Genomic DNA, 27,526 nt, shown 5'->3' with positions numbered 1-27,526 from the left:
CAGCTGAACAGGAGGACCTGGCTGTGCAGGACCAACACTTGTTCCAGGACAAGGCACCAAAGCTGGACCCAAGGAAGGCAGGCCACCTCTGCAGTGAGCTGCCCCTCCTCTGCCCTTGGCCTGGGGACCTCTCAGGCTGCCACTAGAGCCAATGCTTGACTAGGACCTGAAAAGCCAGCAGACTGGGAAATGAAGTGGCCAGAAGGCTGGTGTCCTGACAAAATGCCAGGCAATGGATGTCTCCGGGAACCAGCATTGCCCTGAGCCTTCTCCCAGCGGGGACACTGGGCTACCAAGCCCCAAAGCCATGACACCACGGGTAGCAGCTGTGCCTGGGGCTCCCAAGCTGTCCAGGAGGAGAAGCTGTTCCCCCTAGCTGCCATTCAATGAGACGTGCCTCCAGCTCACTCCTGGGGGGGCTCAGCCTGCGGTAAAGCCACCAGGCACAGGGTGCCACTGGCTGCTGCCTCTGTAGGCAGGCGGAGGATCACAGATGCCTGGGGAAAAGCTGTTCTGGATCCAGCCCAAATGGAGCAGCCAGCAGGCTGCAACACACAGGGCACGTGTGTGCTGCTGGCGGTGCTGGGGAGGTCGAGACGGTCGCACTGCTGGCCTGGCATCCTTCACAGCACCCATGCAAATCCCCGTGTAAACAGCATGTGAAAGGCAGGTTTGCCACTGGGATGGAGCGCTGCAAGAAGGGAGCTTGGCTGTTGGGCCATGCTTCTCCATGGGCAGTCTGCTCATGGCTCACCCTGTACAGGGGAGAGCTGGGAGTGCTCCCCCACAGAGGGAGCTTGGCAGAAATGAGGAAGTAAAACCCTCCTAAAGGACTGGAGTGGAGAGGGACATGAACACCACCTCTCTGAACGCCATCAGGCAAAGACACCTGTGTAAGACAACAGCACTGAGATAAAACACGGGCAGAAACCAACGGCAGACAGATGATACTCCAGAGCTGGGGACGCTTTGTCAGGGTAAGAGATGACAGCAACAGAGAGCTCTTGCCATAAATAAAATGAGGAAAGACGAGTCACAAACCAACCCTGCATCCCCCAGGAGACCCTAGGAAAAGGCCAAGCCCCCAGAGCAGGACACGCACGCACAACTCCTGCAGTCCCCGCTTCCTCCCCGTGTTCCCTCCAACATGGCACACAAGCAAGGCAAATCTGCTCCCAGGCAAGGAAGCAAATTTTAATGCTACCTCTGTCAATAATGCAACCAGATCCATAGTTCAAAAGGAGCTTGCTAATTAAAAGCTGGTGAGCTTTAAATAATTCATCTCCTTAACTTGGATTGATTGGAGAGTTTAATGGTTAGTCCTGAAACAATATTAAACAGACTCCTTAAGGCCCAGGTAGCCAGTGACTTTTCCAAGTAAATCTTACCTCCTTGAAAACTTTAATGTTCACCAGTCACCGTGGATGAAGGGCTGGGAGACAGAGGAAACACCTGACTGGTGTCCAAGAGGTGATCCAACGTTCCACAGAGAAACAAGACAGGCAAAAGCGATGCAGCCCTGAGTTACAGCCCTGCCTACAGCCCAGTAAATCCGAGCTCCTGCCTGTAGTGCAGCCTGCTGCTGCCTCAGCTCTGCATGCCCAGCGTTAAGCAGCAGGCAAATATATGGCCTCAGTGTCCTGGGCCAGGTTTCCCTCCTCATATCACTTTGATCCCTGGTGCAGAGGAGTAAGGGGAACATGGAGCTCTGCCACCGTGCATGGTAGTCTCAGTTGTTTATCTTGGAGCAGGCTGCAGGACCATGAAACTCATCACATGTGTGAGCAAATGGGACGATGATCCAGTTCTCCAGCTGGGGCCATGCATCTTCACTCTGCAGCGTGTTTCCAGCCAGTTCCCGAGGCTGTGCTGCCTGGCAGAGCCTCCTTTCCGAGGACGAACACAGCATCCAGAGCAGCTGGAGGACTGGTCCGACAGCGAGAGGATCCCACCCAGCCTGGGGACCCCTGCCCTGCGCTCCAGGCACCACGCGAGCCCTGGTGCTGCCCACATCCACCCCCAGCCAGTGCCAGAGTGGCCAAGGAGGGGAGCAGTTCCCCAGCCAGAGCGACGGGCAGGTGTGTTTAGCACACTGAGACGTGCCAGGGACGAAGAGCTCATCCCCCGTGCCTGTCGTGCCCTGACACATCTTCATCTCTTCCACCAGCCAGAGACCTCGCCGCCTTTTGGCTGGCTCTCAGCACCCTGGCCTGGACCAGCTCCTGGGAGCTGAGGCATGTCCTGCACGCCTGGTGCAGCAGCCGCGGGGACAGGAAGGGCGCGGGGCAGCATCACTCACCTATCCCGCTGTGAGGCCTCCCTATGTGCTGTAGATTCAGTCCTTTGTTCATGTCTAAGAGCCCGTTCTTTGGCCAACTCCCCATGGCAAAGCTGTACGCCTGGAAGAGAGAAGCAGAGGGTCAGATTGGTGCACAGCCCATGTGCAGACATGTTTAGGGGGCTCGCCCAGGCCCAGCGGCTCCCGGGGCGAGTGTGGGTCTGTGTTTGCCATGTTCAGTGTGGGCCGTGTTCAGTGCAGCCCTGTGCATCGCACTCGCAGCAGGTCTCCTGGAGCTGCCTGCACAAAGCACTCTCACCCTGGCCTGTCCCACCTGATGCTCCTCAGAGAAGAGGTGTCCAGGGTCTGTCCCTGAGCCTTGTACAGGTAACAACCTTCACGAGGTTTGCTGTGCTGGATTGGCATCACCCAAGACCACCTTTGCCGTGCTGGGGTGAGTCAGCGGCTGTGAGTTCATCCCACATGTCCTGGGGCTGTTCCAACATCATTCCCCCATTCCTGCTTCAACAAGGATGGGGCTGGCAGCAGTAGTTGGGGGGATTTGGAAAGGGGTGCCCATGCCCAGGCTGTCCTGGCTGACAGTCCCCTTTCCCTCTGGCAAGCACAGCCCTCCCAGCCTTCCCTCTCCTTTCCATCCCCAGAGACCTGGGGCTCTCCATCACTGGGAGAAACCCCACTGGGAGCCAGTACTGCTCACCCCACTGCACAGAGCCCGCAGCCTGGCTGGAGGGAGCCTGCTCTATCCTGGCCACGTCCCCCAGCAAGGCTCCCAGCAGGAGTGAGGCAGCTGGGAGCCTGAGCAGCACAAAAACCCACTGGACAACACAAACGTGAAAACAGCCGGGCCTCCGTGTCACACACATGGCTGTAATTACAGCCTGACAGCCACGTATCTTCTTCATCTTGAGGAATTAAGCTCAGCGCCACATTGTGAGCAGTAAGAAGGGCGCGCGGGCTTAGTGTCGCTCACGCCGGCGCTATCTCTGCTGCCGTGAGGGCCATTGTCCCCAGATGAGATCAGGTCAATCCAGCAGCCCCTATCTCCCTCCTGCAGCGGGGATCATCGCTAACCACGGCCACGGCACGGCAGGGCATCGCTGACACCCTCCGCGGGCTGCAAACACTGAGGGAGATGCTCTCTGCAGCAGGAATGGGCCCAACTGGGTAAGTGGAGCTGAGTGGTCTCCCCCACCAGCCCACCACCCAGCTGCCTGCCACTGGGACCTCCTGCCAGTTCCTCTGCCCCTGCTGCCTGCCGCCCTGCCCAGTGCAGGCAGGGTCGGCCCCCGCAGAGCCCCTGCTGCTGGCAGCCCCCTGGGAGCTACGGGGCTTGGGGGAGTTAATTTATTACTGGCCTACGCAACCATTCATGCTGCTTTGTTACTCCTGCCTTAGCAAAACAGAGGGCTCCACAGATAATTAATAGACAGCATTGCTAATCCTGTTGGGAGATGATTAGCAATTAAAACTCCTAATTAAGTCTATGCATAATTCACTGAAATTACACTTTGTGTACACAACAGGGAGGTTTCCTTTGCCTTCAACAAACATGCTCTGGCATCTTCATTGCCATGGCTGGGATGCAGGCTGGCCAGCCATGAGGCAAGGGGGAGCTCGGGGTTGAGGTGCAGGATGGGACCCTGCCCCCCACCTGCTGGGTGGCCCTGGGTGACAATGGCAGCAGCTCTCTGCATGTGGCTCCCTCTCCTGGGCTTCATCCCAAAGAGCAAGCCCAGGCACAGTGCAGGAAGGTCCCCACGCTCAGCACCAGTGGGTCCAGGCCTGGGGTCGCCAGCAGTGGGGGGCACACCTGGGGAAGGGGTGTCCCCGCACACTTTGGGGGAGGACACTTGGGACAGGGAGGGAGCAGGGCTGTCCCTGAACAGGGTCTAGTCAGGCTCTGAGCTATCATAACACAGGCTGCCTTCCCAGCCCAGACACATCCTTTGAACCCCGGCCAGGAGCAACGGAGGGAGCACAGCAGGGGGCTGGCAGGATCCTGCGAAAGCCACGGGGACAGCTCTGGAAAGCTCCTGACAGCTGGGTGCTAGTGCCAATCCCAGCCTGCCTCCCCTGGCTCTGCAGCAGCAGTGTCACCAGGGAGCTGGCAGCACGTGCCCCAGCCCTGGGATCGGCACCTGGCCAATCTTTGCATCACGTTTTGCTTCCCTAATCAAGGTCATTCGGTACAGTCGCAATACCTGAGCAAACTAGCTAAGCAGCCAGGGTGGAAGCTGGCCTGACCACTGAAGGTCAAGTGTGCACTTATGCATATTCAAAGCTGCCTGCAGGATCGATCAGGTTTTAATTGTTTTTCCTGGGGTTTTGGAAGGAAGTGCCATGGGCATTGATCAGTCCCAGTCGAGGCCACTCACACTTTGGGGCTGGCAGGGACCGTCACTTTGCTGCAGGCAGAGGGAAATGCAGGCAGAGAGGCAGAGATGAAGGCAAGCCAGGGGAGAGGTCAGCCAGCCCCGGCTGGGAGGAGGAGCCATTGCTGGGCTGCGTTAGAAAATAAAGTTTTTTAATTAAAATTGGCAATTCTGAGCCGCCTGCCGGCAGCAGCCACACAATCAAGAGCGAGGAGCTTTGCTGTTTAATATTTAAAGACAACGTTTAATCTTTAAACAGGAAAGTTCTTCTTCTGACTGTTAAAGCGAGGCAGAAAGTGCCGGAGGCTCCCTGACACAGGGCTCCCCAGCCCGCCGGGGTGGCCGTGGCCACCGGCTCACTGTCAGCTCACCGCAGCCGCCAGGCCACCAGTGTGGACCGCAGCCACTCTCCCACCAGCTCTGCTGCTGCTCCAGCCCCGCGCAGCCGCCAGTGGTGCAGACCCCTACCCCTTCAGCACTTATCCTTACGGTAAACCGTGAGAAAGTCTGAGATGCCCCTAGTTTGCTCGCAAGCCAAAGGATTTAAAAAAACACCTTGAAACCCTTTTCGAGAGGAAATCACACTAATTTGTCCCTCCCTCTGGTTCAATCCGGTGTTGCAGGGACTGGGTTGCTCCCTTCTAGGTCAGACACTGAAACAGGGCCAGGACCCTGTGGCATTTTATTTTCATCTGCATTTTAATTGATAAAAAATGCAGGCATCTTTTAAAAAAGCTATTTTAAAATGGTTTTAGTCAAAATTCTGATTTAAAGACAAACTCAATGCCTCTGATCTGCTAAAACCCACCCAAACGATGTTTGCAGAATAATTTTCAAGCAGCTTGAACACAATTATTTCCATTCATACCAGCTCCTAGAAAGGTCTCCCTTTTTCCCTGATTTTGTTTGTAATGCTATGAAGGCTACATTTACCTCCCTGCCAATGCTGCTCTGAAGTCAGATGATTATTAATTATATTTATTTACTTATACAATCCCATAGGCATACGCAGCAGTTCACAGACAAATACTGCCCTGGGTCCCTGATGCAGGGATCTCGAATCGAAGGTAAGCAGATACTCCTGTGATAAATGTGAGCTAACAGCAGCAGGAGATTACGAACATACTGTTTCCATGCATAGAGCTAGCACCACAGATAATCCACACCTTGTTAAAAGTGTCCGTATGGGGAGGTAGGTCCTTAGGTAACCTATACCTCACATAACCAGAAGTGGGGATAAGACACGGGGTACAGCAGCCTGGGGTATGGAGATGCTGTGTGAGCAGAATCACAGCATCCCGGGCTTGCTTCATAATAAAGCAAAAAGGGTCTGAAACCATCCTCCTATTGCACTGGGTCAGAAAACTTCCCAGTGGCCATGATGCATCTGTCTCAATTTGCAAAGAGCCTGAAACAAGAGTTCCGTGGCCCATTTCTGGTAGCACTGGGGGACAAAGATGATCCTCTGCTGGGACAGGAGCACACGGAGGACACACCAGTGAGGCTGGGCAGTGCCACAGCACTGCTTGCAGGGGGAAGAACACAGGATTTGTCCAGTTTGGTACTGAGTTTGCCCTGCCCGCCCTTGCTGCAATCCAAGTGCAAACCAGCCCCTGTCCCCTGCAATGCCGGGGCCAGCAAGGCGGCAGCACCAACACAGCTGGGTCCTGATGCACCGCTCCCTGGAGCTTGTTTGGGCTACACACCACGGTTTATAAGCAGCACAGCTGCAGAGAAGATGTTCCAGGGGGTCAGAAAATTCCCAGAACTGGAACTTGTCAAGCTGATGTATTGATCTAAGTGGACTGAATAATGCTCCATCATTTATTTATGGGGAAGTGCCCGGCACACTTCACAAAAACTGGTGTTCGGCAGTCACATTAAGGCAAGATTTAACATCCCGCATCATGCAAACAGGGCACCTGCGCAGAGGTCAGGATGCTCACTTACACGGGGAGCCCCACAAATCCTTCCTGCACACGCAGGCAGGGACGGGGCTGGTCCTCACGGAGCTGCTGGAGCCCTGCTAGGGCAATGTGCCGATGCTGACAGAGCCAGACCCATCCTTTCCGCTCATGTTGATGCTGTGACCTGCTCCGCCAGCCCCCAGCCCCTCTGCCCTCCACCAAAGCTGCCGGCATTGCACTGCCCTGGGTGTTTTAGCTGAAGGGCAGGAGGGAAGCGGGGCTCTGTGCTTTGCAACAGCACAAGCATGTTCACAAACCACAGCGGTAAAAACTGCCAGGAACGACACAGAGCCTCCTCCTGCCCTGCCCAGCCCGGAAACCCTGTCATTTTTTATGTCCCATCAAGAGGTTTTAAATGTTTCACCCGCTAATTGCAATTTTAATATTAATACGGACACTTTCAGGCAGGGAGAAAATACTTCCTTTTGGAAAAAATCCTCCCAGGACCAAAGGGGCTCAGCAGTTTGAGAAGATGCTGAAGGGTGGGTACTAATAAATAAAAAAAAGTGATGTTTTTTGCTGAAAGTTTCTGTTAAGAATTTCAAGAAGATGCCTGAGAAAAACATGTTTTTAAACAGATAGAAAGCGGTTGTGAGATCTCCCCAGCTGCTCTCAGCCTGGGCAAGCAGCGGGCGCCAGCTGTGCTCCCCCAGGATCAGGCCAGGCACAGCAGCCTGCCGACAGCAGCCGACCCCCCTGACATTTTTGCAATGGAGAAAATGACTTTGTGACAGCAAAAGCGTCTTCCTCCTCTTGTCACGTCAGCTGTGCGCTGCATCTGCCCAAAATAACCATTTCCTTCTAACTCCCCTCATTTCGCTATTGCCATGATGGGGTGTCAAGGTTTTATATTACTTGTATGGTGGGAAGAAAAAAAAGAGGTCATGTCTACAACTAAGTGGGCTTTTAAACACCACTTAAAATGCTTTCAGTGCCACCCTGTAACTGTAAGGTTTTGGGGCTGGGGGTGTCTTTGTGGCCAACCCCACATGGCACCCAGGACACTGGGGACTCCAGGGTGGTCCCTCAACATCCCATTTTAATTGCATGCCACTTGAAGCCCACTTCAAGGATGGGATGTGGACATTTTTTGCTGGGATTTCTTGCCATGCAGACTTTCTGGCATGACACAAGGCAAATCTAATGACAATTAGGGCTCGACCCCACTGCCAAATCATTTAGTAGCAAGGCTGCTGGATTGGGTCTGAATGCAATTAAAGAAGAGGCAGGTAATGAATAAGCAGCTTGCCAAACCCTGGCTGACAACGGCAGAGCTCCTCTGCCAGAGAGAAGGTGCAGAGGAAAGCTCATCTGGCAGGACAGAGGCATGGAGCCTGGGATGGCTCAGCCCTGGCAGTGCTGGAGCCTGCTACCCTCACTGGCTGTCAGAAGGCAGGAACTAAACCCAGGTGTAACGTGTCCCTTTTAAGCAGTTTAGTCAGAAGTGCTGCCGCATTCACAGCTTTTCAAGTATTTTTAAATCACTTACAAAAGCAGGATTAAATGATCAGGAATTCCATTTAATAGGACAAATAAAGAAATAACAATCTACTCCATCAGCCCTGCGAAAGGCAGGTTTGATTTAAGAAAAAAAAATAAAAAAATAAGTATAAAAGAGGGAGAGAAAAAAGGAAAGGGGGGTGGAAAAAAAAGGATAATGTGTGTTTACTCAAGCAAAGAAAAAAATATTTAAGTGATGTAGGGGAGAAGATTGCAGTAACTAGTGAAGAATAACATCGTCTGCTTTGCTGTCAAATCACACAAGAATTTCAGTAATAGATTCTCATTCTGACACTCAATTCAATTCGAAGGTGATCCTGCTTTATCCCAACACATCAAATATTAAACACTCGTATTAGCCAGGGTGCCGTCGCCTTTCCCGGCTTAGACGCGGCAGGAAGCTTTTCCCCCTACTTTCTCTCACTTGCTATAATATTCTCAATGTTATCTAAACATGCCTTCATACACTGGGGTTCCTTATCAATCCCATTTGGGGAGGGAGGGGGGGTGTACTTAAAATGGTATTAGTTGGGGGGGCTTTTATTATTATTATTTCCAAAGCTTTTCAATTTTGTGTGGAAAAAGCTTAGAAAAAAAAAAGGCGGAGGGAGGGGAGGCGGCGAGAGAGGGAGAGGGAGCGCGGGAGCGAGAGAAAGTATAAGAAAGGGAAAAGCAGCCAGCAGCTCTTGTTTGACTGATGCCTTTCAACAAGGGCAGTCTAGCTTGTCAAAGCCCGGGCTCGAGATGAATTGGCATATCTATTCAGCCTGCCTCTGGATGTCATGCAATACAGTTTCATATTCCCAGATAAGGCATGATAAGCAATTGCTGCCCTGACACCAACTCCATCCATCCCTGCCTTTCTGTCCACACATATTAGAGATCTCTGCTGTGCTGCTAATAAGAGGCATTTAATTTTTACAAACGCAGCGGCAAGAGGGGCCTCCAGACTGACCAGGTACTGCATTAACACCATTCACGTTTAATTACTTTTTCTCGGTGCACTGAGCTCCCCAAACACTCATGAAGGGCACAGGGTGCACAAAACCAACTTCTGCCCAACGTGGCACTCACCGAAGTCTCGGGTCAAACATCTGTGCTAATAATTGAAGGGTGGGGGTGACGAGAGTGGAGGTATTTGTCCTCTGCCAAATAAATCTGCAGTGCCATTGAGCAGGAGGTGGTTTGGCTGGGGTTTGGACATGGGAGGACGCAGGAGAAGATGCGAGTGGTGCCTTTTCCCAGGGAACATCCCTCTCTGGAGCACAACCCCCACGAGCTGTTGGGAGAAGGAGAGGGGCTGACACATCGACCACAGGGACGCCATGGATGGGTCTGGCCCCACTTAGGTGGAAGCAGGTGCTGTCCTTGGAAATTCCTGCCATTGCCAGCACCCTGCAGCAGGAGGATGAGACCTGGACACAATCCTCCCATGTTGCCGAAAAGGTGCTGGGACCCTGTCTGGTGCTCTGCCCTCTTCACACAACGGCACTTGAAGGTTTTTCAGAGAACACTGCCACACAGCCAGCTTCCCCCGGGTCCTGGATGAGCAGGGAGCCCTCGGCACACGGGCCACCTTGCCAACCCTACCTGGCCTTGCTGAGCAGTCTTTGGCAAGCCTAGCTGGTGTCCACTTCAGTCCATTTACAAAGCTGCTTGTAAAACCAGCCACATCTTTATGCCTCATGTCAGGCAGTAAATTAAATAAATAAAAAGACGAATGATCTATTTTTGGAAAGGTGAGCGCTGGGCACACAGGAGCTGCCTGGCTCTGCCCACCTTTGGGAAGTGCTTTAGAGAGGTGAGGTGCCTCCAGTCTATGGGAGGATGACAGGTCAAGCTTAAGGGAAGGCAGTAAGGTATCAAATAAGATGCAGAGGATGCAACATAACTGTACATGCTTTCTCCGTATTAAAATAAGCAGTCCACGCCATTAGATCTCTGTCCATAGGAGCACTGCAAAAGGGAAACTGAGGCACACAATGATCTCATGTCTGGCCCTTCTTCTCACCTAGACACACATCTGAGCAGCCTCAGCCTACTCATGTCCCAGCAACATCTCAACTCAGCTGCAGCTGTGTAAATTCAATGTCAAAGCTCCTCTTAACTTCAGGAGGGGCAGGATGGACCCTGCAGCCACCAACAGCCCCTCTCTAGGGTGCATTTGGACACTGTGGCCCCGTTGGGCAGTGGGGATGCGGCCCTGCCGCCGTGCAGGATTAGCACGTGCCCTGCCTTAGGCTGCAATAGAAACATGCTGGTGTGCCTGACTCTGGCGTGTCAAAGTGCCAAGCGGTTTAGGCTTCACATTTCCCTGTGTTTGAACAAGAACAGTCTCTGCCTTGCTCCCAAGCTAGGGATTATCCTGGATAAAATGTTCTCGACTGCTGTGTGCTCTGCAGCTGGCGACACACTAGGCTAATGCCGTGGAGACCTGGGTCAAAGCCCTGGGTTTGGTCACAAGCAAAACAAAGCTACAGGTCTGGGTCCCTGGAGGGCTGGGAAATAGAGCTGGGGCATGCACAAGCCAGCACCAGCCTAGGAGAGGGGACAAGCAGAACCATAAACTGTCAAGAAAGCAGCTCAAGGATGGGGGCTGCTGGCTGGAGCTGGGGGTCTGGGCTTGGGGTCAGACAGCTGAGCAGAGCATCGCAGCAGGAACCCAGGGGCTGCTGCGGAGACAAGGGGCTGGAGGACACATGCCCAGCACCTCTCCTGGTCTGGGGAAAGCGGCCCTGCCCTTGAGCTGCAGGTTATGTCTGCTTGAACAGGGCTGCCTTCTCACAGCGTCCCAGTGTTTCTGGCTGCATCTCAGGGTGACTGAGACCCAGGCTGGGTTACACTGATGTATGTAATCAGCTCCCAAGGCTGAGATACACAAGCAGCTCCTAATTAGTGCCTGAAAGGCAGAGAGACACAACAACAGCTACCAGGGAGTACCTACATGCGGCTGATTTACCCCTCCAGCCCTGGGAAAGATGGGCTCACATCCTGAGGTGCTATCCCTCGGGGTCTGCCCCAGTCCCTGTGTGGACAGTTCAAGAAGGAAAGCATGCTAAGCCTTTCCCCACCACAGCACTGTGGCCAGCAGTGGGGAAGCTGGGTATGACACTAAGGAAAACCCTCAAACACACTTTATGGATGATTCACCGCAGCAACGGTTGCCTCTCCACACAGACAAGAATGAATCAGTCCGATTCTGGCTGCTCCTGGGGAAACTGCAGGTTCAGGGGGAAGGGGAAGATGCCTCCAACAGTGCTGGGAAACAGGCAAATGTTGGCACTGGCCCCAAATCAGAGCCACTGTCAGCCCCTGCATACATGAGGACAGGGAACAGCATGATGGGGCCCCAGCAGATGTGCCATGCTGTCATGCGGAGCCGTTGGGGCAGCAGCAAGGTGGACGCATCTTACCCTCCTTGGATTTAGCTGGAGATTAACAACCACCAGAGAGATGCAATTTTGCCATATTACACAAGGGTGGGTATCAGTATCCACCAATCACCCCCTTCTTCTCTTTCCAGGGCCACAAATGATGGCTGCAATGCCCAGACGTGCCCCACAGTCCCCCAAACACACCCCTTTAATCTAACTCCATGTTTTTCCCAAGCAAAGCCGGCACCAGGCTCGCTGTCAAAACCTTCAAGCCCTTCCAAAGGGGGTATTTTCCCCCCTCAATTTCTATTTTTACACACGCACACACTCGCCTATCCCTCGCTCGCTGTTTAATTTCCGTGTGAGAGGGAAGCAGGTGCCCGTGCTCCCGTGAGCTCTCCCTTCTCTAGGTTTTTTTTCCCTTCTTGGATCCTGCCCCATTAGTTTAGTGCCCAGCCATCTGCGACGTCTCCTGTAATGCTGTCCCCCTTGTGTACCAGGGAGCTTTTCCATTAGCGCCTTTAATATTCTGACACCTTAGCACAGGCTGCTATTACATTCAAACACTGATCGCCCTGTGAAATTACATCGCAGGGCTTGCTAAAATGGAATTGTGTATAATCAGGCTCCTCCATGCACTGTCAGTCCCATCACAAATACAACGTAAAGCAGGCTTATGGATGGGCTTAGCAGCTGCTACAAGTGTATTTTTTTTTTAATAGATGAAGTATCCCTTATTTAAAGCATTTCCTTAAGAAAAAAAACAAACCAACAGTGAAAGACAAATCAACAGCTGCTGCACAATGTTAACCGTACCACCGGTCTCTTAAAAACATGTTATTTACTAAGGTAGCTATCTGTTTATCTATAACTATATCAAACAGAGAAGGAGGGCGAGATAAAGATAGTTAAACAGACAGCCAAGGAGATATCTGCCACTGGGAAATAATAGCTAAATAAAAAGTACCATTATTTACTCCAGAGAGGAGGAGGGAGAGCCAGCGCTTTCCTCCCAGTGCTGCACAGCCGGTAACACACGGCGCAGAGCTGCCGTGGGAGCTTCTGGTTCATAAGGGCAGCCCGTGCCAGCCTGTACGTGCTCCAGCTTTCCTGGCTCCAGCCCCTCGTCTCCCCACAACCATGTCAGATAAATCTGGGACCCAAGTACCGCACCTCTGCAGGAAGGCTGCGATGCAGAGAAGGCAAGAGAGGGCAGGGGAGCTGTGCCACTGCTGGGGGGTGGCTTGGCAGGGCAGCCCCCCACCTCCACGCAGCTGGGAGAGACTCAAATTAAGGCAAAAATGGCCACAGCAGAGGGTCTGGGTGCACTCCCGCAGGAGAGGCTGGTTTCTGCATGGCCAGAGCACAAGGGAACAACTCCCCAGATTTTTTTTTTTTTTAAATTCCAACCAAGGAATTGATGGATTAGGACAAAGGTATTTCAGGGGGATGCAGGAAGCGGCAGGGACATAGATGATATGTCAGAGAAATGAGCTCCCGAGCTCCCCAGCTTGGAGTTCAAAACGCTGCCTCTTACCATGCCCTAAAGGTTATTCTGTCTGTCTGCTGTGAAATGCAACGGCACATCGCCTGAAGGGAGATTTCCAGAGGCGCTGTGACCCTTCCACTATCTCCTCCGAGAAACCTCCACAGGAATGATGAGATTGTAGCTCATTTCCACACACCTTGAAAGAGCTGGGCTGGATCAAACGTGCTGGAAGCAGAAGCAGCACATCCCTGGGACTCATCCTCGCCTCCTGGCGAGGAGTGCGCTTGCTGTAACGGGGATGGGAAACCACGTCCACCCCACTGAAACACCGATGCTCTGACATTGCCTTTCATCCTAGACCAGGATGGAGAAGCCAAAATATTGTCTTGTTTCACTGTGTGGGAACAGTTCTGCTTGGGAACCACAAAGTAAAACCTAGTGACAGAACTGCTGCCCTTTGGAAAGGAGCAATCTATTCCTGTGTGAAACACTGACGTGACATTTTGACTCCAGTTTTTCCAGAGCAAAACAAAGCCATTTGTCCAGAGCAGACACACTGCTCCTTTGCACCACACATGGCATGTCTCAGCACATGGTGCTCTGGACATTTTTGGAAGCAACACGTCTGGTGACGGTTTGGCTGCTGTGCACAAACATGCCTGACAGTGGGAGGATGGGACCACAGAGTCCAGAGACCCATGGACAGGTTACCAAGAGAAAAGTATAGGGGAGGTGCTGTACGACTGTGTATCTGTTCACATTGCAGGTGCGAGACAAGGCAATTCAACGCCCTGGTTTTCACTACCTGGCATGGTCAAAGTTAGGTGCTTGCAAGGTGGCAGCAAGGGAGGGGTGCTGGGCAACCAGCAGGCTCATGTCTCAGTTTCACAATCTGTTCCTAAAACCCAGGCCCTGGGGGATAGGAAAGAAATCAGAGGGTGATCCTGCAGGATATTTTTACCACTTCTATGCACTTGCCTGTACATCTGATCACATAGATCTCTCCCTCTCCTCACATCCTACAATCCTTCCACACTCATGTCCACCACACCTTCCTGGGACAGATACACAACCTTCTCCAAAACTCACCTCTGGTGTGATGCAGAGAAACTGGCCCATACAGGACAGAGCAGAGGGGCATGGAAATAGGTGCCCTGATCCCTCTTACCTCCTCCTCCCAGACAGCAGACTCTCAGGAGCAAAACCCAACCTTTCATATTTGGCACAGCACCAACCCAACAGAGCTGTCAGGGCCCCTGAGTGTTACTGCTCTGCAAGAATCGAATAAAACAGTTTCTCAGCACTCCCACAAGATGCAAAGCCGCTCAGAGGAGAGGCAGCTGGAAGAGCAAAAGAAAGGCAAGAGAACACAATGCACAAGGCATCAGGGAAAAGATCAATAAAGATTACGAGGGCAGCAGCCATGTCCCTTGCCCGTGTTAGAGGCTCTCATGGCTGCAGTGAGGGAACACCAAGGAAAGTTAACAAGGCGCTGCTGCGCCGGTGCCTGGGGATGATACCTGTCTAATCAAAGGTAGAGTTTACACTGGATCATCTAAGCAGCAGCTCTTCCTCATGATTGTTGACTCAGGTCAACGTTAAGACTGAGGAGGTTAAAGCAGAGGCGCCTCTAAGAGCTCTGAGGGATGCAAACACCAGGCAAGCAGGCAACGCACATGGGCACAGCCAGCACAGCCTACTGGGTCAGCAGGCAGCAAAATTGAGGCTCCCCAGTTTTGATGGAAGAGCAAACAGAAGAAGATGGTCCGAGGGGCCGGGCAGCATGCCATGAGAGAATCAATTTGGAGAGAGGTCAGGAAAGCAGTGAATAAAGGGACCTGAGAGGAGGACATGGCAAGGTCCTGAGAAGAGGTTATTAAAGGAGGCGTGGGGGGATGTGCTGCAGGGGTGTGAGGCAGGACTGACTATCTGGACTGGGAAGGGGGGACCAGCACTGCGTTATGGTGCTGAGAAGGTGACAGAGGAGATCATGACACAGTTGATAGAAATGAAGGGCTTCAGGTCCCCAAGGCCTCAACTCATGTCTCCCAGGGAACCTCCACAGCTCTTTGGTGCCACCAGGCTCACTGACCACCAGCCAGGGCTCCCGCAAGGACACAGGCAGCGACCACCCTCTCTTGGAGCCAGCAAACCAGGCTCTCCTTACTGGGCAAGCTGGGACACTCTCTGGCTATGGCTTTTAGCCGTGCCTGCAGTTCTCCCTGTAGTAAGGCGCTGGGGAGGGCTGTGACACCCAGCCACATGGATGCCCCTGGGCCCTGCTCCCTGCAGAAGGAGGCATCATTGCCTTGCTGCTGCCAAGGGACAGATTCAGAGGCCTGGTTGGCCCTTCCCTGCCAGTGCACCTGAGAAACACTGTTAGGATTTGCCTAGTTGCTGCCTGTTGATGGTATGAGACCTGAGGAACAGGTCCCAGGAGCACGTGCCCAGCAGAGTTATTACTGAGCATGGGATGCGGTGCAAAGACAGAGCTGTGGGGTCATGTAATGCTCATCCCACTCCTCTCAGCATCTCAGCTGCCCTGTGGGCATGTCCCTAACCTACGTGTGCTGTCTCAGCTCTGGCTACAGCTGGTGGAAACAAGAAGAGCAAGCGAGAACAAATACCCCCCAGAGGAGAGCTGCAGAGGGCTGGATGGCTGAGATGTGATGAGGAAGTTCATGGGCTGTCTAGAAAGTGCTTGGCCGTGGACCACCTGGCTTTCCCAGCCACAGACCTGTGCCAGGCAGCCCGCCTGCTATCTCCTGCCAATGTGCCAGCAAAGAGCGAGTGGCTGGTATGGAACAAGGTGTCCCAATTAGCTCTCCACTGATCTAATTAGATCTCTGCAGGGAGGACTGGAGCTGGAGAAACGACACGGCTGCCTCCTTGACCAGACACTCAACCTTTCCCGCCTGCAGCATTTTATTTTTCAGATTTTTAACTTGCAGTAGCTTTTTTGTCCGGCTCAGCAGAACCCGCTCTGCCTTGAGTTCTGCTGCAGTTCCTCACCAGCAAAGAGCAATTATGTGTGTACACAAACAGGCATTCAGCGATCACGCGCAGCATCCAAGCTCTCTGCTCCTGTGTCGGGGAACAGCTTGCCAGGGTTGCAAATCAGAGGCGTAAGGAAAGAGACAAGGGGGCACCAGGAGGCAGAGCCGATCAGGAGGACATGGCAGAGTCCCTCTTACTCCCCCCCCGAGCAACAGCAAGCCGTGCGAGCGCGCCTGCCCTCCCTGCTGCCGCCCTACACCACCCCAGAGAGCTGGCAAACGAGCTTCAAACCAGCGCGCTCCTTGTAATCGGAGTCAGTCAGTGTGTGTGTTACGCTTGAGTTGATGGCTGGTGTTAAATTCAATGCCTTGAGTATTGATTTCCTCGCACATCCCGGACTTTGTTAAAGGGTTAGCCGTGAACCGAGATCAAAGGGAGGTTAACTCGTTTCTCGTAAGTGGTAAAGCAGACCTCTAGCAAAACTGGGCGCAGGGCCTCCTCCGCAGAGGATGCTCCATGCATGTTGTTAGCTACCCCGGCCGCCTCAAAAGCCAGATAAAGCCACAAAGCTGCCTCAAAGCAGGGAGAAAAAATGATCCAGACAACTTCCCACAGACCCCTGAGCTATTATGAGTGCACACTGGGGACAGGCAGTGTGGGCCAGCACACTACTCCTCCCCGACCCGTTTCCGCACTACAGGGAGCAGCTTCCCTTGCTCGGCCATGGGAAGAGAGGGGGAAGTAAGTCTTTGTCAGCTGCACCCCAAAGGTGGGGTGCACCCCCGAGGGGCCTGAGAGAGGGGGAGAGCCCTCTCCAGGAAGACTAGGGTATCCTAGAGTTGTGGGTGGGAGAGGCGGAAGGCACAGGGCTGCTCCCCGAAGGACCACCTGACAGACACAGCACCCTCCTCACCATGGCCAAGTGGAGAGGACACCCTCACTGGAGCCAACACTGCCATCAGCACCATCTCAACCTGTGTGGCACCTCCTTGCTCCATTTTACTTTACTCCCTTCTTGGCTTTCCCTGTCCCACACGAAGTAATTTTGGCACTGATAGCACCAAGATCAGCAGGTTTTGCCAAGGCAGTAAGAGTTAAGCGCACAAATAACATGACACTAACAGGGTTTTGGCTTTACCTTTGTAATTTTTAAGGGATTGAGGCAGGGAAAGAGGTGTAGGAGACAATCTGGAATTGTTATCACTAGTATTAATGAATGCCCAGAGGCTTCCAAGAAGCATCCATTTCAGATGAACATCTGTCAACAATAAGAGGTAAAATTTCAAAAGTAGCTAAGGTACTTCAGAGCCTAGATTGCACCAGCTTCCTGGGAGGCTTAAGCACCCACGTCATTTCTAACAACAGGACCCTTGGCTCCTAAGTCATCTGGACACCAGTGCTATTTCTCAACCCCTTTCCTCTATGCCAGGAACTACTTACAGCACAGTCCAGCTTCCCAGCAGCCACAATGTTCTTCAAACAGATTCATCTGATTTCAATGGCACTGTATATTCCACCCTGGGGTGACACCATAACCAGTCCCCACCTCTCCCAGGAGCCAGGCAGCTTCAGCTGCAGAAAATACAGCGCAGTCTGCCCCTCCACCCTTAAAAATCCCAACCCAAAGCAACCCAGCAATGCTGGTGGTGTAATTCCCCCTGTCCTGCAGCACTGGTAGGAAAGAGGGCCCCATCATAGCCCATCTTGGGGGTGAAACCCTCAGCTTTACTCCTGAGCACCTATAGTCACATTTGAGGTCCTCCCTAGGGTGCTAAACAGGTACTTCCTCACCCCCTTCTCCCCTCTCCCAAACTCCTGCCACCCAGCACTGCCCCAGCAGCCCATTTTTTTTAAGAGAAAGGCTTATACCAAAGTGCTTAGGGAATATCTGCTCAGTGCCCAGCATACCAAGTGCTGAAGATTTCACTTAAACTCTCAGCATCTGTGTATCTCAACTAAATTAAGCTATTTGCTATAAAAGAGCACAATGACAGTAATGGAATAATAACAGCATTAATAAAACACAACAATCCTCGAATGAGAAGCGGACGCATCAGCTAGCTTCAACCAAGAGAAGAAGGCTATTTTAAAGGCACACACAAAAACCATCTGGGGGTGGAGAAAACCAACAAAAGCTCTGGAACTCAGAGGTCAGACTGAAATTATGTTTTTAACCTCAAAAGAAAGATGCTTGCCAGAGCTTTCCCAGCCAGAGTGCTCCCACACCAGTTGGAAATGAATTTTCACAGCTCCCAGCAAAACAAGGGCTTATAATGGGCATGCTGGCTCCACAAAAGAGGGGTGGGAGCACTCTTAGGGGGGAGGACACAGAATCGAAAGCCTAAAATAGAAATGACCCCTCAAGCATCAGCAAGGTTTGTAACCCAGCTCCTGGGACAGATGCACTGGAGCAGGGGGTGATGTTGCGCCGAACGTGTGAATGTCGAGCTAGCGATGCAGGGCCAGATGCCGGCGCATCATTATGCAAACATCCAGATGTCTCAAGCTCACCACACTCCCATTCCCCTCTTGGTTGGAAAAGACGCCTTCACTCCATCCACAAATTCTTCCTCCTTCCTTTGTTTTGGATGAGGATGAGATTAAACACAGCACCTTCAGTTTCAAAGTCACCTACACACTGTCTCTCAGGGATAAAATACCCCTGGAGACCTGCAGTAGGATTAGGGACAGGCGTACCCGAGTCCCAGTCACAGCTCTGGAAGGCCATATCCCCTCCCTGGCCCCCTTTACAGGAGACTTAGCACTCGGTGATGATCAGAGCAATTAATGCATATTAAGCATGTCATGCTGTATCTCTGAGGTCTTGCCACAGCCCCATCCTGCCCAAGGCAACACCCCAAACTATCACTTGCCTTGGGGGAGACTGGGAGGGTGGGTCACATTTGTTTCCCTGGAAGGGGAGGAGATGGAGGAAAAGGAGACCTCTGTATTCACCACCAGTTTCTTGTTCACCACCATGTTGAGAAGGACCAGTAGCAGGTTTGTGCCAGCAGCAGGCAGGGTCTTCACGCTTCTTCTGCAGGCACGTTTCCCTAGCACAAGCCTTGTCCCAGTCTCACGGGCAGAGAGAGGAGAGTCCCTTCCCTGCTCAAGCTCCAGTTTAGCTGGCTGCCTCTGCAGAGGGTACATGATAGCTGCTCCTCTCCTTGCCCCAGCTGCCCAGAGCCCACGTGCAGATCTTCCTGAGGATAACGTGGCAGAGACAGATGTCACCTCTTCTCACTGACATGGAAGGAAACGTGATCTGGGTCACAGTCCTTCAAGCAAGCTCACTGCTGCCTACCTGACCTCCTCGGCATGGCCCGAGCCAAATACAGGCAGTTGAGCAATCCCCGACTCCAAAAAATGCAGAATTAGGCAGAAGGTGGGGAATGGCTGGCTGGCTTTCCCACAGCACAATGGGTACCATCTTTGGATCCACTTGCCTTTCAGAAAGGAGCCAAGAGAGACTGGCAGGTCAGTGGTATAATGTCCATAGCGCCCAGGCTCATGTGCTGCAAGATGGCTGGAAGCCTTCTGGGTACAGATCCGTAACACAAGTCCTCCTGCTCATACCCTGAGCACACAGTTTCAACTTGGCTGACCTATCTCCTTCAGCTGATTCACAAGACAGCACTCCTGACGTGTACCTTTCTAAATTCCTATGGATAAAAAGACAAAGCAGCAGTTGCCCCAGACTTGAACAGGCTGCGAGTTTCTTTGTTTTCATTACAATTTCCAATCCTGATGCCTTTTTATTTTTTTTTAGCCATTTCTGCTCTGCCCCCCCCGAGGTGCTGCTGTGATTGAATGAAACACGACCCCAGGCTCCAATAAGTGTATTTCAATTACATCTGTCACCATGTAACAATGTAATGATATATCATGTGATATTAAATCCATGGTAATCATATCAGCGATTTTTTTAATAGTGCACTAATCACATTATTACATCTCAATAATTAACAACAGAAGGCCTAAAAAAACTGGATACAAAGCAGAAAGCTCAGAGGGTCCCCAGCTCCTGCCTGGGAGAGGCCCAGAGGAGAGCAGGGTGGTGAGGTGCTGCCAGGTGGGTATGGCATGACAATGAGCAAAGGCACAGGAGTTTGGCACCGGCAGCATTGTGAAGAGCAGCCAGGTAAGACCAGATTCTTCCCCAGTCCTACACTAAAGGAGAAGTATTTTGGAGCTGGGAAGAGACACTTGGTACATCCCATCTTGCCCAGCATTGCTCCCTTCTCTGCTGCTCCTGTACTGCCACTTTTCCTCCAGCAAACCTGTGCTCTGGAAAGTGCCTCGAAAAGGTGCCATCCTGCTGCAGACAAGAGGGAAGGATGGTGTCTTGAAAACAAAGGACCAACCCTACCGACATGTCCTTACCAGGCTGCTGGAAAAATGATATTTTCCTTCTGCCCTTGCACCAGCTAGAGACGAAGCTGAGAGCGCCCACCTCACTGAGCCACTGCAAGGCTTGAAGTCACTCTGATTTTTGCAGCAAAACAAATCTGTCAGCTTAAAACCAAAAACCGTTGAGAATCCTTTGGAGGGACAGGGGTCCTCTGGCTCGCCACCTTTCACCTGCATGCCTGGAGCAAACTGGGGCTGGACTCCAAAGCACTGACTGACATACACATCCCCCTGTGCTGAAGGCAGTTATCCAGTTTTGTGAAAGCAGGCTGCTCTCCCCAGCTCCCAGCTCCATTCTACTCCTTGCAGGATGAGGGTGAAGATGGGTGTGGGCAGCAGCAGGCTGGCACAGAGTGCTGGGGCGTGGGGAGTCAGTCCTGTGCTGCACCGTCCCTGGCTGTGACAGAGCTTTCTTCCAGTTGCAGCCTGGTCAATCTAGCAGTTTCCACATCACAAGCTGATCTGAAGAGAGCCTCATTACCTGCCTTAAAGTTCCAGCCAAGCACTTAGCTCTTAACGACAGGATTTAAGAAATATTTGACTGATCATTTCTCTCCTCATTTAGTTTGGCTGCTCTGAACCAATTCAACCTGTGAAGTTGAAATAGCAAGGATGGGAGGAAATGTGTGTGCAAGCAGTCACACCACACACTGCACACAATGTCCCAGCTCCTCCACCAGCTCTTCCCAAAGGGCCAAATACTGGCTCAGCCTGATCCGCACAGACTTTCCTGTGCCATGAGTGCCCATAGAGCATTTCCCAACACCAAAGGGGAGCCACCTCTTCCTTCCCACTGCAGGTCAGGCATTTGGGGGGATCATTAATTTCCTGGCATCCAGACAGTATCTTTATGTATGCTTGGAAGTGCCAAGAGCAGCATCCCAGACATGGGAGCAAGGGAAAGGGAGAGTGATGAGCTGGTCAGGATTGACAGCACCACCATTCCCCCATCTTCAACTGATCCAGGACAGGACATTCCTGTGTCCTTCATCTCCTTGCTCACTGTCTTCCTATTCTGCTTTCCACCTCTGCTGTCCCCACACCTGTGCTGTACAGCGTTTGGGCTGCCTGCCCTCCTGCTGCCTGCCCAGCAAAGGTGCTGCCCGCCACACTCTTGCTCGCCCAGGGGTGCCCTGGCCCTGCTCACTTGCCCTGGGGATCAGAGCCTGCGGAGGGGCTATGGGGGGGCCTCAGGGAGATAAAGAGGCTCCCAGGGCCAAACGGGAGTTGCAGCAGCAAGCAAAGAGACCATTTAAGGGTGATCCTGCCACGGGGCAGGCAGGATGGAAGTACACCTCGCTGGCCAAGGCAGTGCAGTTGGACTTTCTTTCCTTCCCCCATCCCTTTTTTTCTTTTTTTTTCTTTTAATTTTGTCTCAGAAGCCACGATCCTTTAAAGATGTGCACGTCTCATTAGCTCTACCTTGACAATCATTACCGTTCCTGCAAAGGCAGGAGGAGAGCTCAGCCCGAGCGTGGGGGAGTCCATTACCTTGCAGTTAAAGGGACATTGACAACTCTGGGCAGCCTGTGGTCTGACTCCCCCTTCAAAGCAGGGTCCCTCCTGCACATCACTGTTCCTCCTCCTCTACTGAGCAATAATCCCTGCTCAACCTTGCGGTGGCAGGTGCTCCTGCACCCACCACCAGACACTCGGTGCTCTCCTGGATGGGCTGTAGGGCCCAGTCCATGCCCATAGCCCCTGGGGTGAAGGGCACTGAAACACCTAAACCTTCCCAAGATGTTGCACATGGCCTTCATGCAACTACTTCTCACTTCAGCAAATGCACGCTCCCGGTCTGGACCACAAGACCCAAACCTAGCCATGACAGCAAGCAGTGAGCCCAAAATGTCCACAGCAGAAGCCATAGCACAGGCTGGGGTAAAGGCTACCATGAGGGCTCTAGCACAAGGGCACAGTCCCCATGTATGAATGTCTGGTGGCACAACTGCAACAGGGCAGTGAGCTCTGTGCTCACAAACCAACTTCAAAGTGCAACATACTCTACGAGTCTGTCCCTACCTTTTCTGGCTCTCTGGGGTGCAACATGGACCATCACACACCCAAGGGTGGGTATGAGGAAAGGTTCAAGTGGGTGAGTGTGCAGTGGGGTGATCCCAGGAAAGGACCCTACTTACTAAAGATGCTGGTCCAGACAGTCCTGCTTTGCCCCATAGCTGGGGGCTGCTGCTCTGTCTGGCTGTCCCCAGAGCCTGCTTTGCACCCCCCAGCTTGATAACAGAGGACCTGACTCATGTTATACAAGGGCAGGACCCCTCATTCAGGAGATTTCAGCGCAAAGACCCCAAAGCAACTTTTAATGAAATACCCCGCCTCTTCCTACCCCCATGGGGCTTTGAAGCCTGGTGCAATCCTCAGGAGGCAAACGCAGCAGGGCGCAGCCCTACAGGAATGATCCTGCCTCTTTGTGCCTTGCAGGACAGGAGCTCTGCTGCAGCCACACTAACTCCTCACTGCTCTCGGCAAAGCCAAGGCAGGAGACAATAATGCATGGTCGTGGCTCCGAGCCATACTCCAAGGAAGGATCCTACCTCCACACAAGGCTGTCCAAGAACTTGACAGGACTCCGTTTGAAAAAGATGTTGAAAGAAATGATCTCTTTAAGTGCAATGGGAGATATTTGTCTCTGATTTACCCTTGGCTTTTTGCTCTGGTTCAGGTAGGAGCGGTGTGGGATGGCTGGCAGATCTGAGAGCATGGCACGCCCCAGCGGGCAAAGCGAGCAGTGCGGAGGAAGGCGCGAGTCAGTTTGGAGTGCTCCCCATTTATCAAACTCATGCAGCCCGCCAGCAGAGCGAGTCTTTCTATCATTACAGCTCTCAAAATCCGATTCATACCACTAATCCTGCCTTCATTCTCCCAGATTAATAACATCTCTTTCAACCTTCACAGTGTGATAAATAGACAAAGAGAGAACAAAAGGAGAAACAGAAGTGAGAGAAAGAGCCAGAGCAACTCCACATAATAAAGAGAACCAAGAAAGGGGAAAGAAAAAAAAAAGGGAAAAGAAAAAGGAAAGAAAGGAGCCGGCACACTTGACTCTGCCATTTACTTTAGCAGATTCTCCCCAAGAGCTCCCTGCGATCTTTAAAGAATGTAAAACATAGCTCAAAGGAAAGGCTCGTTAGCAACCCTGACCAGCCCAGGTTTGCTGGAAATCTTTTCACTTCCAGCCTCCGCTCAGGTCAGCGCTGAAAATGAGTTTGTTGGTTTCTTGTCCTGCTCCTCCCTGGACTCCTGCAGAGGCAAAGCCTCCAGCACACGCTTGCTCTCTCCTTTACCTGCACCAGCTTCTCAGAGGAAAATGGGGGGTCTTAGCTGGTGTCTGCTCCAGTGGTGCCCCAGCCAGCTCAGTGAGCCCAAGACACGCTGGCAGAGCAGCAGCGGGCTGTCCCAGCAAGGGCTGTCCCACAAGGCAGGACCATGCGTCAAGCCTGGGATGGGGATGAAGACCAAAACCATGATGGCAGCAGGGCAGATGTAGGGCTTCACACCATCAGTCCGGCTGGAGGGCACCCATGGGGCCAGAGGAAAGGGGAAGCCTGTGTGGGACACAGCAGTACTGCAAGGGGGGTGTCACAAGCCCTGGCTTCCTGGGCTGCACCTCTCTGTTCCCTGCCTCGTCCCCTGGCAGGGAGCTCCCATCCCTGCCCATGTCACACAGCCCAGACCTGCATTTGGGCCACCTGAGTTCTGCTGGCGATCGTGGAGGCTGGAGCCCCCCTGTATGCTCATGGAGCTCAGCCGTGCCTGCTCCTAGCAAATGGGTGGCAGCCACAGGCACCCCCTCCCCAGCACTCCTCTGCTCTGGTTCATTTGGAAACAACTGAGCCCCAGTGAAAGCTGATCCTACAGCCCAGGACCCCAGAAAGCCAACCCCACTGGCTCCAGGGTGCGTGGATGGAGACGTTTCGCCACTTCCCACCCACAGCTTGCACCAGAGCTGCACTGTTCAGCTTTTTCACTGCCACGCCATACTGAACACTCCATGCAATCTCCGAGTTATTTTAATAATTAAATGTTTATTGGCACATTTTTTCCCATACTGCTTCCAGACTTGCCTGATTTTCTTTCCAGCAAGTGACTGCCCTTGGTTCAGTCCTTCCATAGGGTGCACACCTGCAAAACATTTCCTCTGCTCCCCCCACAATGAGCATCCCCTTTGCAGCCCATCCCCATGGACTCCTGGCAGGTGCTGTGCACGCTGAATAACACCATGCCAAGCCCAGATGAACAGCTCGGGCAGAGCGCTGGATTTCTGGCCAGGATGGTGCTCTATTATGGCTCTGCATTCACAGCCCGTGTGCAGAGGCTGGGCTTGGTTGTTTTTTTTTTCCTCTCTCCTTTTACACTGTTCCATATTACTCCAGGCTTTGAAGTACAGAGAAAAGCAACACTCAATGTGCTTTTTTTTTTTAAAGCTACCTTTATCATAGCAAATCTTTTCCTTCTCCGCTGTGTCGCTGGAGATAGATATCAAGCAAAAAGAAAGTCTCCTCTTCTAACAATGGATTTCCCTTCCCTTCTGAACTTCAAATAGAAAACTCTTATCTACAGCCACAGTTGACCAGAAGAAGAAAAGAAAAGAAAACAGACATATGAACTGAACCCAGGCTCTCTTTCTATTCACTCAAAAAGGCTGTGCTGGGTTCTTCATGCGGAGATGCTCTGAACATGTTTATAGCACATATTTACTCACTTCGCTAGCTATCCCCCCACCATGGAAACCCACCTTTCCTCCAGAACAACTCTGCTCTGCTCCATGTATCCTTGCAATCTTTTCTTTGCTTAGCAAGCTCCATGCACCTGGGCCATCCAGCCCAACAAAGCCTACACCTAAAGCTGGGGACAGCAAGAGCTCTTCAAACTCAGCTAAGAGTAACAGCAGTGATGCCCCTGGCTCATATAATGCATCACTTCCGTACAGCGTAAGTTCTTCAAACGACAGGATGGATTGCAGGTCAGACCTTGCTGGCTGTACTTGCACAAGATGTCTTGCACAGCCCTGGCTGAGACCAGGCAGCTCCAGCTGCCCATGACCTACCCAAACGCACACACACCCTGCGCAGCACCCGCGTGCCCCTGCTGGTGCCAGCCAGCTCCTCTGTGTGTTTTAAGATCTGCCTTTGAACCATCTTCTTGCCTTTGATGGAGCTGCTCCAAGGAGAAACGTACAGAATCATGAAACTCCTTCTCTTCCCCACTTCAGTCCCTGGGTGCAGCCCTCTCCTGCCCTGGCTTTCCTTCCCTCCAGCTGCCTGATCTCTGGGGAGGCACTTCCAGGTCCCAGCTGGGTTGAACACCCACCTCCTGGGACTCACTGAGGTCCAGCTGGCTGCCAAACTACCCGCACTCCCTGTCCAGCTAACAGAAATGTAAAAGTGAGCACTGTGCTTAACAGGTAGCGTTTCTCTCGAAGTCACAGTGCCAGGACAAACATGCACATAGCAAGAAACCTAAGGAGGCAGGCACTACTGCCTTCCCCACCTCCCAGTGTGTCCTGCCAGGTGACGTGTGCTTCTAGAAACCATTCTCACTTTCAGCCTTGACAGACATGGTCACACAAGCCTTGGGGAACCTGGCCTTACAGCCCTGGAGCACCTCCCGACCACAGCCACAGAGATCCTGTTCCTCCTTACCCTCTCAAACCCAGTTTGATTTCAGGCACCAATTTATTCACAGGAGGCTGCTAGACAGACGAACTGTCCTCCCCACCACACATGGCACCATGGGCTCCGCCACCAGAGGTGGACACAGCTACTGCCACGTGTTGTCCTCCAGCCTGTGAGGGGGATCCAAATCAAAGAGACTTGATGCTAGAATGGGAGCCAGAGTACCAAATCAATCAGGGCAGAGAGGGCTGGAAACTTTCCCAATCATTTTCCATTAGAAATAAGAAGTTTCCTTCATCAAAAGCCAAATCTCATTCTCATTAGGAGAATCTGGAGCTCCTGGCCAAAAGGAGGATGAACTCCCACCTGAGACATGGCCAGGAATCCTCCGCAGTCATGTGTGGGGACAACATGCAAGTCTGAGCTCTGCCTCATTCAGACCAGATGCTGTTTTGGTAACTCCACCTGACTCCAAAGCAGCCCTCAGACAGGAGAGCCCAGCCCGCAGCCCCCGCTGCCCAGCAGGCCCTCCTGCAGTCTCCCACCGAGCTTTCCAGGCAGCAGCATTATTCCCTTCACATTAAACTCCACAAAAGCCCCCAGTGCTCTTCCCTCGGGGCACTCCTGGTGATGCAGAAGGCTCCTCCCTGTGGAGTTACAATGGGAAGATCCATCAGACAAAGCACCTTCTCTTCAAGCTGTCTGATGACAGATGTTCAGCCAACAGAGCAGTGGGACTGGCAGAGCACCGCAGAAGCACTTTATAATTCTTGCTCCTCTCCTCCTTCCTCAGCGTCTCCCAGGAGAGACATGATGATGGACGGTGACATAACTGACTGTTCCCAATCAAGGTAATGTAAGTAACGACAGCTGACGTGATTCCTGGAACGTGCAGACACTGCTGGCCCACATGCCTTGCCTACTGCGGGCAGCACTGCCAGAGCTCGTGGAAGGAGAGGAGACTGGAGCATGGAGGCCTGGCTGGGGGACAGGGGAGGAAGAGTCCCAAGACACAGAGGCTGTCTCCAAACCAGCTGCAAATAACTCGTTACATCAGCCTGCAAACCGAGCCAAGGGGCGGTGGGTAGCACCTACCTCATAGAGCAAATCCCTCCTGGGCTGTTCACAACACCTGCCCCAGACCTGGACACCACCGTATCTCTCTCTAGTGTCACCTGGGACTGTAGTACCCCTAGTCCTTACGAAGTGGTTTGCTGGGGTCTTGCCTGGCCTCTCAAGGTTTGGCAAGGCTTTTACTGCTCTGCCCTGCCTCTGCTCCGCCCTCCCCCCATCAGTCACTAGCTGGAAATGGGAACATTAAGTCAATAACCCGGAGCTCACCTCCCCGGGCAGCTGGTGCGCAGGCAGCACACATCATCCATACCCAAGACAAGGGGGAACAGCAGCCCCAGGTTGCACACATGGGTGTATAGAGACTCATGGAGGGAAAATACTGTGCAAGCTCAGAGCCGCAGTCCTCTTCCA

General features: G+C 52.6%; 1 protein-coding gene across 2 annotated transcripts in view; it reads right to left on the bottom strand.

Annotated features, from left to right (window-relative positions):
• ERI3 (ERI1 exoribonuclease family member 3) overlaps nt 1-27,526 on the bottom strand; it is a 136,073-nt gene that overhangs the window by 36,468 nt on the left and 72,079 nt on the right. For both annotated transcript variants that reach the window (XM_074876242.1, XM_074876244.1), the window contains exon 7: nt 2,300-2,399. In XM_074876242.1, the coding sequence (XP_074732343.1) occupies nt 2,300-2,399 (100 nt within the window). The remainder of the gene's footprint in view (nt 1-2,299; nt 2,400-27,526) is intronic.

The sequence above is a fragment of the Strix uralensis genome, chromosome 8 (assembly GCF_047716275.1).
Source record: "Strix uralensis isolate ZFMK-TIS-50842 chromosome 8, bStrUra1, whole genome shotgun sequence".
NCBI lineage: Eukaryota > Metazoa > Chordata > Aves > Strigiformes > Strigidae > Strix > Strix uralensis.
Note: the sequence above shows the minus strand (reverse complement) of the source record. Positions and strands in the feature narration are given on the sequence as shown.